This window comes from Labrus bergylta, chromosome 3, assembly GCF_963930695.1.
Source record: "Labrus bergylta chromosome 3, fLabBer1.1, whole genome shotgun sequence".
Classification (NCBI taxonomy): Eukaryota; Metazoa; Chordata; class Actinopteri; order Labriformes; family Labridae; genus Labrus; species Labrus bergylta.
Window position 1 is genome coordinate 8901979 of NC_089197.1, and position 17627 is coordinate 8919605.

A 17627-nucleotide genomic window follows, 5' to 3' on the forward strand; every position below is an offset into this window, starting at 1 on the left:
CCTGGAATAAAGTAGTTTTTAAAAAAAAGTTATGTTTCTTTGATGTTTATTATCAATTGGTTCTAAAACAAAGTCCAATATGTTTGCCTATATAAAGCAGTTGTAATAGCTTCATGTGTTTGAAATGGGCTTCTATATAAAGTCACCCAGAATTGAATGAATTCTTTTATTTTTTATTTTTTTATGCTTTTTAAAATTAGTTTGAGGTGCTCTGAATCTGTCCCTGTGAGTGCAGAGCTCTTTGTTAGTGCTCCTGCAGCTCTCGGATCAACAGATGAACTGAGCAGCTGCTGCTGATCCGTGTGTTGTTAAATGTTAAAATTGGATCGCAGCTTGTCCTGAAGGTGTGACGAATGACGGATGGAGCTCCACGTCTAAATTTAAGAAGGCAACTGTGCAACTCAAAGAACTTCTTTGTGGAAGTGGATTTTTCCTAATATGTCCCCTTTAAATAACATTTAACATTCAGTTCTTCCTCTATAAATCTGGCTGTATTCTAGGCACAGGTATCCATACCTCATGGTGTTTTGTTTTCAATGTTTGTTTGATAGCAGCTCAGCAGGGGACATATTGCGGTGGCCTCAGCTTAAACTGTTAATTTGGCCCTGAGGAGGATGAGCTGATAATGAGGTTAAGTCCAGCGTCAGCGAAACAGAGGATTTGAACTCAGGTGCTCCAGCTACCTGTGCCAGATCACAGATCCGGCAATACTTCAGATCGGGTCTGGCACACTCCTCTCTGCCAGAGGGGAAATATAGACAGGTGTTACGTTGCTATTTAGATTGCGTTGCATAAGCTTTTTTTTCTGTTCACACACTTTGGAAGAACGCCGAAATGATATCAAAAATGGCCGAGAATCACATTGACTTGCAGATGTTAGAAATGTTTTGATGCCATTTATCAGATGCAAACCTCCCCCTTCACTCTATCTACAACCTTCTAGTTCTGACAAAGTAATCAGACCTGCCACTTCATGTGTTTGGATAAGAACTTGGTAAATACATTTTTTTTCTCTGGATTTAGCTTCTTTACCGTAGCTCCCTCTAAAATCTAAAATTGAAATCTGTTGTCTTATCTCCATAACCCTGAATAGTCAGGCACCAAAATATGTTCAAAAGGTATCTTTAAAAAAGAAGAAACAAGAATTTGGAAGCTTTAACTATTTTGAAACATTTGAATCCTGCATTCACTTAATGAAATGTTTGATTCAGGCTAGTTTGATAAAACTGTCCTGGTCATCATGCATGTCAGCAGCATGTGTGAGGGGAACCAGCTCATACTGCCCTCCTGTGGACAAGATAAGAACTGCAAAATGAAAGCAACTGCAGAAGTTGTCAAACAAAAACCCTAAGTGAGTCAGGGGTTATTTGTTTGAGACTTTTAAAGGTTGCAGCTTTTTCTTAATGCTCATTATAGAAGAGGTACCAATACTTCTTAGTTCAGAGTGAGTATAAATATAATTTAAAGGATCTGCATCACAAGTATAAATACTCATTCAACACAAACAACTGGAAAGATTCGCTCCACAGGTAGATGAAGAAGTTAACAGACTGCATGTTTTACAATGTTACAACGACAAATAGTGCATATTTTACTGCAAGTGAATTCCCCTCCACACCACTAGGAGACACCATACAGTGGTTAGGTGTACTTGGTAGCACATCCAACCTTATAAATAGAGGTCAGGAGAAAGCCTTCCTCCATTTGTTCCCAAACATTCCCATGATGGACCGTTATGCCCCTCCCTAGTGGGCCTATGGGGCTAACAACAATCCACAAACTGGACCCAATAAAACACTTCAAAAACCTTAACAAAGTCAAAATGAAGAGCTTTATAATCATACCACTAACTAAATGATAACAAAGATTAACTGAGAAACTAATGTAAGAAAACACAACAGACACTCCCTGACAGAGCAGCACAGCAGTCCCAACTCCAAAAGGCCTCTCTCTCTTCCTGAAGCACTGATACCAGGTGTACCTGGTATCAGTGATCAGTAGCTTCACCTGGGCAGAGCGGAAGACAACAGAAATTACTGTTATTTTCTTATGACATGCTAATTATTATTTAAATAATTACAGAACTGTAACCTTAAAGGTGCATAATACTTGATTTAAAGATTGTAAATGTGATTTGTTTGGACAGATATTGTAATCTAGTGTTTCTTTCTTAAGAACCATGGCAATAATCAGTGCATCAATAAATCTTTATTTACGTTAAAACAAAGTGGATTGATCTGATTTCATCCTCGTTTCCTGTTTGTCTGTGGCTCCAGTTAGAACTGCCACTAACCTACAAAATGAATCTTAAGATGGAGTATAGTTTTCTCATGTGCCAAGACTCCATTTGACTTGTTGGATGTGAAAGGTGTGTGTATTTTGGCATTTTAATCATTCATGAAAAGAGTCAAAAAATGGTTAAATTGAAATTCAGGAAAAATCCACTGTGATGAAAACCTAAAAGAAGCATGTCTTTGGACGGGAGTACCCGGAGAGAACTCATACACATTCAGGGAGAAAAATTAAAGAGCTGAAATTAAAATGTGAAATGTAAGGAATAAAGTGAAGTTATGTTTCCTCTCTCTTAGTAACTTCATGAGGACGTCATGTTCTCTCCAGTGGTGTGTCTCTGAATGCTCCTGGCTTTGTTACACTATAAGTTACAACTTTTGTATATGTGTAAACTTGATCATCACTTTATATGAATTGTGCAGATATTAACTGCTGTATGACTGTATATCACCCTTATACCTTCTGTTTCCAGGATATGATTACCCATCACATTTCACTATTTTAACTCGTTCAAACTGTTTTCTTTGTAACTGACCATATATCATACTACTTTATTTAAATGTAAGTTTCCCCTGAGCATGAAAAAAAGAACATATATTTGAGATAACCTGAGTGTCTAACGACCCACAAAATGTGAAATGAACCCATCCAGTCTTTAAAATTAAAAAAAGTGAAGTTAAAGAGAGACAAAGAGAGACTTTTAGGAGAGAATAACAGAACTGTGGAAGAGTTTGAAAGTACAAAAACAATAGGATGGAAAGTGAAAAAACAGACCACAGAGAGAGGATTTCAGAAAACAGTGTTCAGTAAAACAGGCAGAAACATCCAAACTGATTCAGTGTTGTTCAAAAAAACATCACATTAAACACACAGATGTTTTTATTTGAATCTTTTTTCTTTTCACAGAGCAGAAAATATTCTCCACATCTGTTTCCAAATCATCTCTCTACAACAAACAAACACGCTCACACAGACATGACTCACACACACTGTGACTCTGTCTGTGTCTCCATAGTAACCATGCCAACAATAACTGTATTAACTTCAGACCTGAACTTGACCCGTAAAGGCTGTCTGAGTGGAGCCTCAGGCAAGAAAATATGAACTTCTACATGTTCCATCCTTCCTCTTTTTTTTATGGTTACTACTTTGCTTTGCATTGTGGGTATTCTTTTTTAGTGTCCACAGCTTTCCTTGGCTTATTAGCTCATCCAATCAAATGGCCTCCCCTTCACTTCCAGTCTCAAATGAATTTCTTCAGAAAGCCTCTTCACTTGAAACTGTCCTAGTTTTTTATTTTCCTCTTCATCGCATACTAAACGTTTCTGTGTTAAAACATGCAGCTTCTGATTGGGTACAAATTGCAACACAGTCTGAGTGTGAGTTTAGTATTTCCCTGTGGGGGTAGCATGAACTCTAGATCACATTCCTCTGGATTACTCCACTTGATGAACTTCTTCAGACAGAAACCTCTCCACTTTTCTCCTCTCCTCTAAAGCAGGTAGAGTTCTGCGCCGTGTCTTTCTTGCTGCTGGAGGTTAAAACAAACCCATCCAGTGAAGAAAACAATAGATTTCCACTTTGCATTAACACAACAGGAGTTTGACTGACTGTCAGCTGTTGTTCATCTTTATCTGGGTCTTTTATGGTAGAAAAACATTCTGTAAAATGCTCAAACCATCGCAACTATAAATCTCAGAAAGCAGAAATCCAGACCACAGAGAGCATTTTAGTTTTGCAAGGGTAGGAGACAGGTCAAGGGAGTTTGACTATCCAGACTACATGCTTTGTAGACTTTGGCAAAGCTCATGACTTTGTCCACAAAGAGTTGTTCTGGGAGTGGAGGAAGAACTGCAGATGGGGCAGCTGGACCCTTACAATAAAAAAACATAGATTTGATACCTGGAATTGATGTTTTTAACACTGAGACATCAGTTACATGTGTATTATTAAATGTCCCATATCGTATATGTGTATGCAGCAACCTCTACTCGACTCAGGAATCATGACTACAGAGCGGATTTGGGGAAATTGTATCTAATTTCCTAACATTGCGGTGTTGTATGCGCTTGTTTGCAGATGATGCCATTCTGTTGGCCTAAGACCATTACCTTGCTGTTCATCTTCCTTATGCACGGTACGGCATAGTGTGAGTGCGCCCTAAGTCTCCTCTACTTTGTGGCCCCCTGGTGGTGGAACAAACTACCAAACTCAATTTGATCCACAGACTCCCTTTGCACCTTTTCAGAAAAAAACTCAAGACCAAGCTCTTTCATGAACACCTACCCACATGATTTTTTTCATAATGATGATGACCATATTTAGGATGGTTTTGATGCTGATTAGAATTCCTAAGAACAGCTGTCGATGATGTGCTTTGCCTCTGGGCACTTCCTGTCAGCACCTTTGTGTCCGATCAGACTTAAGGCTGTTTGTTTGCACTTCTTCCTAGATCCTTGCTTGTTTTGTACTTACCCCCTGATGTAGGTCGCTTTGGATAAAAGCATCCGTTAAGTGAATTGTGTTATTTTTTGTCTGGATCAAATTACATTCCCCGTCACAGAAAATCCCAACAGCATGTCTCTTTAAAAGCTCTACACTTGCAGCTTTAACAGGGAAGCCTCCTGTGTATCTCTGAAACGCTGCCAAAGGTGTCTTTAACACCTTCCTGTTTTTGTTCTGATTTGCACCAAAGTTCATCAAGAGTTTCACTTTCCTTCCAGCTAGCATTCACTGTCTCAGGCTTGATTTTGTCTTACAGTTACTCTTTCTTTAGATACAAAAAGGGTTTAAAGTCAAAAATCTGCTGTTAACAACAGATACAGTTAAACAGTGGGAGGGGAAGTTGGACCAGAGAGGTGTTTAGATTGCAAGTCAACCAACTCTGATAATGTTTATCTACATAGTAAGTGATAAAGCGGGTGTGGTAGGGTGTAGGAGACAGGATTTTATCGATATGATAAAGGTCGTTAAGTGACAGGAATGTAAGGTGAACAAGCCCCACCACACCTTAGAAACACATGAAGTGACCTCACTGACAGAGGTGGGGGGGTAGCCTAGATGTCTGGGTCAACACATCCTGCTACTTTATGTGCTGAAGGACACATCAAGGGATTGTCTTTTATGCATTGCGGCCTCATCCAATCCATCATTTTTTGTAAAGAAAAATGTTTTATATATGTCATCCCACTTCCTTATGTGATGTAGCCCAGACTGTAAGGCATCCACAAGGAGACAATAATCAGAACACCTACTGTAATCTTTATTATCATTACATGAAGATTGAAGTATTATGATGGTTGATATCAATGCAAAGAGTTCACCCGTACCGCTTGTTTATGAAGTCCCTGCATACCACTTTAATGGAAACCTGACAACCAATCAGAAACCAGCATTGTCTCTGAGCTTACAAATAAGACAGAAAGCAGGCGAGGTGATCAGAACCTAAGTGAGGAATTTATACCCCTATGTTCAGTTTGATGTGTAAAAGTCCTGTCCACTGAGTCATGGAGAGAGAGCGTGTGTGTGTGAGTGTGAGTGTGTGAGTGTGTGTGTGTGTGTGTGTGAGTGTGTGAGTGTGTGTGTGTGTGTGTGTGTGCGTGTGAGTCAGCTGGTATTTAAAACCACACCCTGTCCCGTTCTGGATCATAACGGAGCTGCTGCTTCTGCTCGCTGCCTCTCTGCTGCTGCCTCTCTGAAGGTAAGGAAACATGAAAAACACACCTCTTACTCTTAGTTTGCACGGAGACTTTCAGCTACCCTCTACTCAAAGCATGCAGGAATGAGAGGTCGGCTTGCCAACACAGAAACTATTTGGCTGTTTGGCACTTTGAAACATGTGTAAAGAAGTCTCGGAGAGCCTTTCTTGAATGTATTAAAGGTTATAATCTTTAGATGTGATAACAGGCTGTTGGTGGGAGGGTGCGCCTGGGTAAAGTTTTCCCCTGAACACCCACTCTGCTCTCTGCCCGCCTGTAATTACCAGAGTATCATGATCGTGTCATTTACTGAAGGGAGGATCACAGAGAGGTGATGGAGCACCATTATCTGGGAACAGGAGCAGAGAGTTTACGGGGAGCAGCCTGAAGTTTATCTGTGTTTCTTCATCGCCTGATTCCAGCAGTGGATGAGATTAGAAAAGACATTTGTTACAACTTCTAAGGACTTTTTTTTCTGGAAATGTCTAAATGAAGCTGAAGGAAGAGGATTCATTAAAGTATTCTGCTAGCTGCTTTAATCACACAGTTCAGAGAAAACTGCAAATTTCAGGTCGCATTGCACATGTGTGTCAACAGAAGAACTTCAGCTTAGGCTTCCTGTCTACTTTGAAATAAGTGTCTGATCTCGTTGGTTTCTCAAAAAATGCTGGGAAGAAGGAATGAGGACATGAGGGAAATAAAAAGTTGAATGAACCTTTTTTTTACATACATTTTCCATTCGTTACATATTGTACTGTACTGTACTGTACACAACCTCTTATAGAAACAATGATTAAACTGTGCAGGGATTGTTTGTGGCAGGCGTTGCTAGGTGATGAAACACTGACCCTGACACGCTTCCTGTTAATGTTGTGTGGGATGGTCAAAGAGATTTCCGGTTCTTCTCAATTGTGTTTACTTCACTGTAGAGTTTGATTTCTTTGAGTAAAGTGTGTTTGTATGTGTGTGTGTGTGTGTGTGTGTGTGTGTGTGTGTGTGTGTGTGTGTGTGTGTGTGTGTGTGTGCGTGCGTGCATGTGTGTGTGTTACATAACATGCTCTACACTGTTTGCTCTGCTATCAATGTCCCTTATCTGCCCCGGTTTCTCCTGCAGACACACCCTCAGGGATGCCTAGGTCATTAAATTGAACACACCTATCTGTACTCTCGCTCTGAGGTGTTTATTACCTGCTGGGTTCTGCAGAGTCAAACATTAACAGACTACTGATCACTTGCTTATTTCAACAAATCTGAAATGAAAAAGAGTGTTTTTAGTTTAGGAAAAAGTAGCTGTTTCTTTAACTTTGCATGTTCATAAGTCGTGTATGTTATCTTCTTGTGCACATGTATTAGTTACATTATTAGCAGAGGCACCGCTTGTCAGCAGGCAAGGGCCCCAGTCCAGCCCAGCCCAGTGGCTGAAAATGTGCAAGTTTTGCAATGACGGTATGAAACCTCCCTAAGAGGGCGCCGTCTGACAGCACTCACTCTTGTTGCCCTGCTGATTGCTGGTTGTTTAAACCCGAACCATGATCTTCTTCTTCTGCCTACATGTTTGTCAGCAAGCTTAGTTTTAATTGTCTAACTGCACATATCATATTCATAACGGTTTACACAGATGATGCATCTTTGCCAAACCAATTTTGTTTCGATGAACGACCCACATGTCTCAGCTCAGATGGGTTGATGACTGGACCTTGATCGGAGTGCTACCCCCTTCAGACCAGACTGGTTCTCACATTTGATGTTGAGCCCATTTCTAGCTCATGTATATAGTAAGCCCATGGTGGTCCCAACACCAATCCACTTTAAAGCCCATCATCACATTTGAAGCTTAGAGCTGCTGAACATCTGACGTTCTGATTGCTGGACGATCTTTGTAATTTCATTTGACCTTTATTTAACCAGGTAATTGACAGTGGCACTTCTAGACCACTTTCACTGAGGGGGCCAAACTGGGGCCAGTTGTTTTGTCAGAGGGGAACATTAAACCCAGGAGAAAAATAGACAAAGATGATCGCTTTTAAAAAAAAAAGATATATACGTATATTATGCCAAAAATAGCGCACATCATTAAATACCATGATTTCTATTTGTTTCAGTAAAAGTATTTGATACTAGATTGTGAGTCCTGTTGTTGAGTTACTGTGTATGTGTTTTGAGGGGGGCTCTTCCTTTTGGAGGGGTGGCCACAGGGCGGACCAAGATCAGTGTTACAGGGGCACTGGCTCCTGCTGGCCCCTGAGATCAAGATATCTTTCATAAAGGTGACCTGGGTAAGAGGGCAGCAGCTCTTGTCATCATAACCATGACATGATGAAGATTATTTTGACAAAGCCTCATTTAATCAAGAATGCTTGAACTCCTTTTTTCTTTAACTCAAGTAAGAATCACACTTACAACTATTTGGCTTAATTGTTAATCTCTTAAGTCACTATTCCAGCAAATATTTGAAACATTTGGAAACCAAAGAGCGCTTTTTAACACAGTTGAAACATTTTCTAGGTAAAGTTTTAAATGGGAAAAATTGTGTTTGTCCATCTCCCTAAGGTTACAGGTCATTTAAATGTTTGACCTTTTTGGGCTGTCAGATGGAAAAGATGTGAACACCCCATGTCTGAGATGTCTTTTTACTGTGCTCCGTGTTATGAGATGATTGATCACTGAGAAAAGAGAGCAGCACGTCCTAGTTAAAAAACCCTCCTGAGTTGTAGTCCTGAATGCAACGTTTCCAATCATCTGTCTTTTGGACATTATTGATTAGCCATGAGAACGACAAAAGACAGTTGGTGAATCAGATACCGTATCTCAAATGTCTGACCTGTTCGCCCTAACTCTCTGCAGGTCGACTCAACATGGCGCTAGTGTCTGAGTTTCTGGGTCAACTGACGCTGTCCTATGGAGGGGTGAGTATCCTGCTGACACAGGAAACAGGACACCAGTGCTGCAGAAGGATTGTATTGATCAACTGTTGCAACATTAAGTTTGTTGCGACCTCCTTCTTCCAGCGTCTGTGGCAGAGCTTTACTTCATCTTTCTTGAAGACTTTTTTCTTAAGAAAAGTTGATAGAGTAAGAAACTGGCGGGGGAGAGAGAGGGGGGGATGACGTGCAGGAAAGGAGCCACAGGTCCAATTTGAAACTGGGCTGCAAGCTTGGAGGACGAGCCTCCATACATGGAAGTTAATCTTTCTAAAAGATATAACTGCACCTATGATCTGATCCTGTATCTTTACTGCCTGAGGCCTCGATAGGATCCATAGTGTTGAGACTCTAAAGCAATTAAAGGTGTGGTTTGTTCTCCACCCAGAGTTCACCTGATAAACTGAACACCAAGTCAGAGACTGCAGGCGGATCGATGATTACAAAGATTCAGTCAGACACTGTGGGGGGAAATCCTAGAACAATGGAACAATTTAACAGCAAAAGAACAAAAACAGTTTGAATGCAGGACGTTAACTTTGATGTATTGTTTTTTTTTTTAACTTAAATTAACGACCTGAACAGTTTACCCGTAACTAATGTTGGCCTTACAAAGAAGGGAGACCAGGTGTCATTACTATCATCTCTAGCTACTGTCTCATCATGATCAGCAGCAGACTCTGAGGTTAACATGTCTGTTTGTCTCCGTCCTCTGCAGGAGGCAGAGCCCATATATCCCACTGTGGTGCCAGTACGGGACTTTGACCCGGCCAAAGATGCTGCAAGGCTCGAGACGGCCATCAAGACCAAAGGTGAGAGGGTGCAACAACTCAGTCAACTTACTCTAAAGACTGACTTCTAGTTTATTCATCGACGAACAAACTCATCAGGGATTAAATAATGCAGATAAAACTGCTTTGAAGAGGTACTTGTTACGCTAACTCATTAAACTACTGTTCTGTTACAACTCGATAAAAAAGTAACAGTGTTCTTCAAACGATAAAAGATGTGTTACAGGCGAGAAAACTGCAGACGAGATAGTCTTTAAAAAAAAAACGTGTGCTGTTTAATAACCACCCTGAGTTCACCCAGCTCGTGCAGCTACAAGTCCGATGTGTTCTTGGGCAAGACACCTAACCCCAAGTTGCTCCTGCTGCTTCGTCTGCGGTGTATGAATGTGTATAAACGTGATTAGTGACTTCTGATGGACTCTTTACACAGCAGCCTCTGCCATCAGTGTGTGAATGTGTAGGTGTGACCTGCTGTGTAAAAGTCCGTAGACTAGAAAAGAACTAAACTGGGTCAAGCTCAAGTCCATTTACCATTTACTTTTTAATCTCTGGATGGAAACCTGGGCGCTATGTTCATGATTTCATATAGTTTTGATGCAGTCAGATGAAGTTGAAGCAGATAAATGGTAACAATTAAAATGTGGGGGAAAAAAACTGCCTTTGGTTTTAATTTTGGATTCAGAAGAAACACGATGCAAACTTGGGCTACACATGAAAACTGTGAGTTAAAGCTAATATGCACTCTTTAATATTTCTTCATCACACTTTATATCATTATTGGTATACTGGACAATGTTACCGCACATTGCATATTTTGCTCATATTGTGCAGGCCTGCCTTATAGACTGTGGATCATAGGCTTTATGTGGTAATTGTGTTTTTGTCTTGCTCTGTGCAGTTTTCACTTTTCTTTGTGTACAGTGACTCAGACTCTGATTCCATCCTGTTACAGTCTGATATCAGATTACAAAGTGGCTTCTATCCACCAATGAGCTGTTCAAACCACAACAGCATGTTTTTCTGGTCAGATCAGAGACCATCAAAAGTTTGTGTACCTTCTCTGAATATGCTTCTGACCTTTCAGCTGAGTGTGTGTGTGTGTGTGTGTGTGTGGAGGGGGAGAATCTTACAGGTCTGACTCTGCTGTGATTACTTCCTGTATCTGAGCTGCTGCAGGATGTTGTTTAAAGGCTCAGTCTGTTAAACAGAAGCAGCTGATTTTATTAAGAGTATCAGAGTGTACACAACTTAAAAAATGAACTCTTTCCCGCACAAACAGCTGAGACTTGTTATCTCTTATGTAAAGCCTTGATTGAATCAAATCCAGGGTTGGTTAGGTTTAGTGAAGGAACATTGTTTGGATTAAAATAGTTTCTTGGTCCTCGTGGTTACTTCAAAAGTTACAACAACCAGAGGCGCTGCTTGTCAACAGGCTTCTTAGGGCCCCAGACCAGTAGGGGCCCTTGAGGGCTGACTTCAGTGCCTTAAGGTTGCCCCATCTGACTGCACTCACTCTCATTGCCCTGCTTAGCGTGGCATGCTTTGAAAACCAAAGTTTGTCAATGAAAGTCAACAAAGGGAAATGAAGAGGAATGATCTCTCTGGGAGTGAATAAGAAGAGGAGCAAAAAGGTAGAGGAGTAAGCATCAGGACATTGGCAGGCATAATGGTGATGTTCTCTGGTTGGAGGTGGCCCCCAAAGGATATCTGCCTATAGGGCCCAACAGACTGAAGAATCACCACTGATAATGACAATAGGATGCCGGCTAGCCTAGTGGTTTTGACTCTTGCCCCATGTACAGACTACAGAGGCTGCAGTCCTGGTCGCAGCGGCTGTGGGTTCTGGCCTCGGTCCTTTGCTACATGTCGTCCCCTACTCTCTCCTCCCTACATTTCCAGATCCTCTTCAGCTGTCCTATCCATTTAAAGCAAAATCGCCCCAAATTATAACTTTAAAAAAGTTCCAACAAATAAAAAGTACAGATTTATGCCTTTTTTATGTAATTCCTAAGAGTACTGTAAATTGCCTTATATCCCTAAAATCTCTGTAGCCTATTTAAAAAAAGTAATGAAAGTCAATAAACCACTATAGTGGATTAAAATTAAGATGAATAAATAAAAACAGTTACCACTTTTTTCAAATAAAATAATATACATGTATTAAATGTGACAGTCATTAACAAAATGTTTCTCAACACTTCTTAGAACACTTCAGGCCCTCAAGCTTTTAATGCTGAACCTATGTAATCTAAAATGAAATCTTTATTCAATTCTGCAGGTGTGGATGAACAGACCATCATCGATATCCTGACCAGGCGCAGCTACATCCAGCGGAGAGAGATCGCCTTTGAATATGAACGAATCGCCAAGAAGGTTCAAAATTTTTCTTCTGCATAACACAGATTTACCTTTCATATACAGACCTCCACTCAGAGGATGACACAACTATTTAACTAATTTTTAAGGAATTTTCTTACCAAGTTGTGTGCTACTGCATCATTTCAGGATCTGAACGCAGCCCTGAAGGGGGCGCTGTCTGGCTCTCTGGAGGCTCTGATGTTGGGTCTGATGAAGAGCACCGCTCAGTACGATGCCACTGAGCTCAAAGCCTCCATGAAGGTCAGAGTCACACCTTTTAGAAAGTAACTACGTACATTAACTCAAAATATCATACTTATAAATGAGGTACTTGTTGTTTTAAGCTGTCTTTGGTTTGATATCACCGTCCTTCACTGAAGAGACATTTCCCCTCTAAACTTCTCACATGGTTTCATTGCAACGATTGTTTGAGGCTCAAATTGGTTAAATTGATATTTAAGATAAGAACAGCCTAAACTTAAAGCCACTGAGATAGATGGGTTTATTTACTAATTGACGTGCTTGCCTTGGTGTCCTTAAGTCTTCATGTTTAAAGTAAGGAGTCTTACCTGCTGGTTTTTGATGTCTCAGGGACTGGGAACAGACGAGGAGACCCTCATTGAGATCGTCTGCTCCAGGAGCAAAGACGAACTGGTGGATATCAAGAAAGTTTACAAAGAGAGTAAGTGAGAAAATCGAGTTTTTTAAAATTATAATCAATAAACCAGCAAGAAAATGTATCACTTATAAACAATGAAACATAAAACAAAACCACTCTATGACACCATCTAGTGGCAGCTGTAGAAAACTACAGTACCATACCATAGTACGCTGGTACCAAACCCATATACTGTATTTTATGTGTAAATTACATCTGTTTATAAAAACACCTTGATTTATCTTTTTCATCTGCTGGATTGACAGACATTATTTCCCTCTGTAGCGTTTAAAAAGGATTTGGACAAAGACGTGGCAGGAGACACATCAGGAGACTTTGCCAAACTGCTGATGGCTCTGGTGCAGGTATGTGAGCTTTCCCAATGCTAAATGCTAACATCCAGAACAACAGCATTTTTGCTTTCACTGTATTTTAGTAATTTTACTGTATTTGTAAATATTATTTTATCAACAACATGTGTGTGTAATTGGAGTATACATTTAAAAAGTTTGTATTGTGCAACTTGACAGTTTTTGACCTTTTTCTAAAGGTGTAAGCTGCATGTGATAAAAAGGTGAAATTCCTCTCAGAGCACATAGACGTTGTTTGATTATTATTATTTCATTAGTTGTCTCTACAGTACATGTAACTACACCAGGGTTAGCTTATTGGCATCTGTTGTCCCTGGGCAGGTAGCAAACAAATACATAACAGCAAGTAGGCTACATCATCTAAAACAACATAAAAGAGCCATGAGCGGAGAAGAGCATACTGGCGACAGGAAAAGAAAATGCAGCCGTTTAGTAATGTGCACAGAGATCGTAGTGGTCGCATGTGTTCACTCTATGCACCGTGCAGCAGATACAAACATAACTCCGCCCTCCCATTGGCTCGAGGTGAATTCTCCTTAGAATATCCTGCTGCATTCTCACCTCAGCTCACTTGGACTTGCTACAGGAAAAATACTAGGAGTCTGGCAGGAGAAACTCTGTGTGAAGTCCGAGCGAAAAGTTTATCTGTTTGCGTTCACACTTACAGCTCCTCCTGGAAATATCAAGAGTTTTCTGCAAGTGTGAAAGCCGTATACAACACCAGGTTGCTTTTAATTTGAACATCGATCAATTTGTTTTTCTTTATTTACAGACAAAGCGAGATGAGCCCTCAAATGTGGTCGACTATGAGAAGATTGACGAGGATGCCAGAGTGAGTCAAACTATTCACTGTATTTAAAAAATGTTCAGTTTCTTCTAGAAGAAAACAGTTGTTTTATGTACTGTTCTCCTATTTGAAATGTTCTCGTCGTATAATTGTAGACTGTATTTGGAAACTATTTTTGACATGTGAAATGTTTATCTGTATTATAATGTTGTAATTACTTATACGTTTGTTTATAACTTTTTTACTTGTAACCACTAAAATTCTTCCAATGGGGATTAATAAAAGTTTATCTAATCTTCTCTCATGTGATCCCGTCAGTCTCTGTATGAAGCCGGGGTGAAGAGAAAGGGAACTGACGTGGCGACCTGGATCTCCATCATGTCTCAGAGGAGCGTCCCCCACCTGCAGAAAGGTGAGCTGCTGAAATTTAGATTCAGTGCCGATGTTTTCTGCCTTCTACACCGATTACATGCTTTTTTATATGCATGTTTTTTCAGTGTTCCAGAGGTATAAGAGCTACAGTCCTTACGACATGAAAGAGAGCATCAGGAAGGAGGTGAAGGGAGATCTGGAGAAGTCCTTCCTCACGCTGGGTAAGAAAAAGATAGATTTTAAAGGACTATTCCACTTTGATTTCAGTTTTCGATCATTTCCTGCATACACACTGCTGCAGTCCAGCATTTAAAGGTCACATATTCTCCTCCTTTTCAACCAGTGTAAATAAGTCTCAGAGCTCCCCAAAACATGTGTGTGAAGTTTCTTGTTCTAAATCCACTCTGATCCTGTATTTGATCATGCCTATAAACCCCTCTATTTCAGCCCTGCTCAGAACAGGCTGTTTCTGTGTCTGTACCTTTAAATGTAAACGAGCTGTGTCTGACCACGCCCCCCCTCTCTGGAAGGGCTTGGGTGGCTCGGGGCTTTCTCGCTCCATGTCCTATTGTTTACGGTGAGAAGGCAGACTCAGAGGGCAGAACAAACACTTAGCTGTGGGAGTGTCACCCACCTGGGGGAGGGGTTACTGCCCTTTGTGATGTCATGAGGGGAAATCTCCAAACGGCCTGTTTGAGCACACATTTTCTGAAAATTGGAGCAGGCAAAATATGGAGAGGATGGACTTTTCTCATAGTTGGTGTTTTTTTTTAGTCAGACTAGGGGCACATACTAGTGTTAGAAAACATGATAAAGTGGATTTTGCATAATATGTGACCTTTTAACTACAGTGGAATATTTATTTATTTTTAAATGGACCTGTGTATTCTCTCTTCACAGTGGAGTGCTTTGAAAACAAGCAGCTGTACTTTGCCAACAGACTCAGTGAAGCAATGAAGGTACATTTCATAGTTTTGTACAGTGACAAACACTTTTACTGTTTGTGGTACCTATACTTTCCTTTTTTCATATCCTGTGTATGTGTTGTTCTTTAATTGTGCAATATAGTATTTATTTAGCAAATGTTTTGAATACTTTTCCACCACTTGGTTTACCCACCTTGTTTTTTTATCAAGTTATACTGCAAACACCTGGCTCTAATGTCTGTCATCCTCCATCCTCATCGTTTTCCCTTCATCTCTGCAGGGTAAAGGAGCGAAGGACAAGGTGGTGACCAGGGTCCTCGTTTCTCGCTGTGAAATCGACCTGATGAAGATCAGATCAGAGTTCAAGAAGCAGCACAAAAGATCGCTGTACCAGACCATAACTGTGAGTAATAGTCTGTGTGTTTGTTGTTATTATCAAGTTTCAAAGAGGACATCTTCAGGACATTCATTATTATATTAATCATTTTGTCTTTGTTTTTCTTCCAGGAGCACACTAAAGGAGACTACCAGAACGCTCTGCTGAGCCTGTGCGGAGGAGATGACTGAGGCCTCAAATCTGGCTGGACTCAAGTTTCCCAGAAGCCCTGTTGGTTTTCATCTGACTGCAGATCTTCTAACAGTATTAGAGCCTTTTTGTTTTTAAGTCAACATGAAACCGATGATGTGATCTCCATCTCTCTGAGCAGCTTCCGTTTGTGAAATAAAACCTTTTCACCTGTTTGTGTTTGTTTGCTTTTTGATTATACGGCCAGCAGAGGGCAGCAGAGACTGACTCAGAGTTTACTGAAGCTTTGAGGAGATGTTAATGACTCAGGTCTATGCTGCACATGCTCACTCCAGTAATAGATAAAAAAAAAAAAAACTCACCTGGTCACTTGTGAGTGCTTAACATGTAAGAGACTGTTGGATGTAACTAACACAAGAAGACCCTTCAAAATAAGAGTTCCCTTTTTGGAAACAGGGTTCTTCTAGGTTTAGGAAACTGGGGAAAGAGAGAGTAGGGAATCACATGTAGGAAAGGGAGTCAAGATGTAATAATCCTGGGTCGCCCGCTTTGAGGACTGCAGCCTCTTAACATGGGGCGCGCAACTCTCGGCAAACCAACGCCCCTGCATTTCATATAGAGTACATACCTTTCAGAAGTGATGGATTGTGTGTATTTGTTGCAGGCTGGAGAAACCGTAAAGACACAGCATGAACTCAGAGGTATTTGTTCAGTAAAGATAGAAAAAAGTATTTTAATACATTATGTTCAACATATCCAATTGCTTTTTCCAAGATTGGAAAATAATAAATTGCAAATACAGTGTATAAATAATGTACTTTCTACGGAAGGAGATCATGGCTTAAACCAGGGGTAGGGAACCTTGTTCCTATCAAGGGCCATTTGGGTATTTATAGCATAAATTTTCCATCTAAATTAAGTTGCTTTTTATTGGTTGAACTACCCGCTAAGGTCGGACTCCAGGAACCAAAAAGAGTCAAGCCTTTAATAAAGTAAAGGAACACGCTGAAGAATTGAATGTGATTCGATCATGACCTTTTAATTCAAAGCTTGCAGTTTTGTGTTGCTTTACTGGAATTAAGCGATTACTTTAATGTTGTCATGCGTTTGTGACTGAGCACTTGTAAACTTGATCTGTTTGGATCTTTGAGGACTTTATTGTTGAATTTAAAGGGGACATATTATGAAAACTCATATATTTGGGTATCCTGAGTGTCTACTGACCCACAAAATGTGAAATTAACCCAGCCAGTCTTTTGTTTGTGGTCTGTATAAGTCTTACAACATAGAGAAAAATGCTCTGTTTCAAATTTGCTGACCTTGTGACATCACAGTGGGACCATGGACTCCACCCCGAAACTAGATCAAAACTTTTGAGCATGTCCGCCATTTTTGTTCTCGCTACAGAGAAGTGAAGTCTACTGGGAAAACTCAGGGGTGGCTCATCGCATTTAAAGAGACACACACACCAAAACGGAGCGTTCTGAGAACGCTGGTTTATACAGGGTCACAAACCTCCTCTGGTGCTTGATTCATGTTATATTTTGACCAAAGCACAGCACAAATGTTTCATTTAGACCACAGGGGACTGTTTGAAAAGCTGGAAAAGGGGGATAATATGTCCTCTTTAAGATACATCGTGTTTCCAACAGGGTAAACAGGATTAAAAAGAACAGAAGTGAAATTTTAGGAATCACAACTGAACACTGAATTACGAAGCCTCATTATTTCCCTTCATCTCCACATTCCCTTCCTGTGTTTTATTTTCCGCGCCTCATATCTGTTTTTATTGTCCTTGTTCTTCCCTGTTTGAAATGAGAAGCATCCTTGACTTCCACTGACCTGACTCTGAGTTTTAGCACGTGTTTGTCTAAATGTTTATGTGGCCGAGCGAGTCCTGCTCTCATTGAGCTGTTCGGCCACCCAG

At 40.4% G+C, this 17627-nt stretch overlaps 1 protein-coding gene across 1 annotated transcript; it reads left to right on the forward strand.

Annotated features, from left to right (window-relative positions):
• The first annotated feature begins 5858 nt into the window (after positions 1–5858).
• On the forward strand, positions 5859–15915 carry LOC109979652 (annexin A2-A). The gene is made up of 13 exons (XM_065952620.1): positions 5859–5992; positions 8835–8896; positions 9630–9723; positions 11981–12075; positions 12208–12321; positions 12652–12742; positions 13004–13083; positions 13862–13921; positions 14195–14288; positions 14374–14469; positions 15149–15207; positions 15455–15577; positions 15682–15915. The coding sequence occupies exons 2-13, from the start codon at positions 8846–8848 to the stop codon at positions 15739–15741; spliced, it is 1017 nt and encodes a 338-aa protein (XP_065808692.1). The 5' UTR covers positions 5859–5992; positions 8835–8845; the 3' UTR covers positions 15742–15915.
• The last annotated feature ends 1712 nt before the right edge of the window (positions 15916–17627 follow it).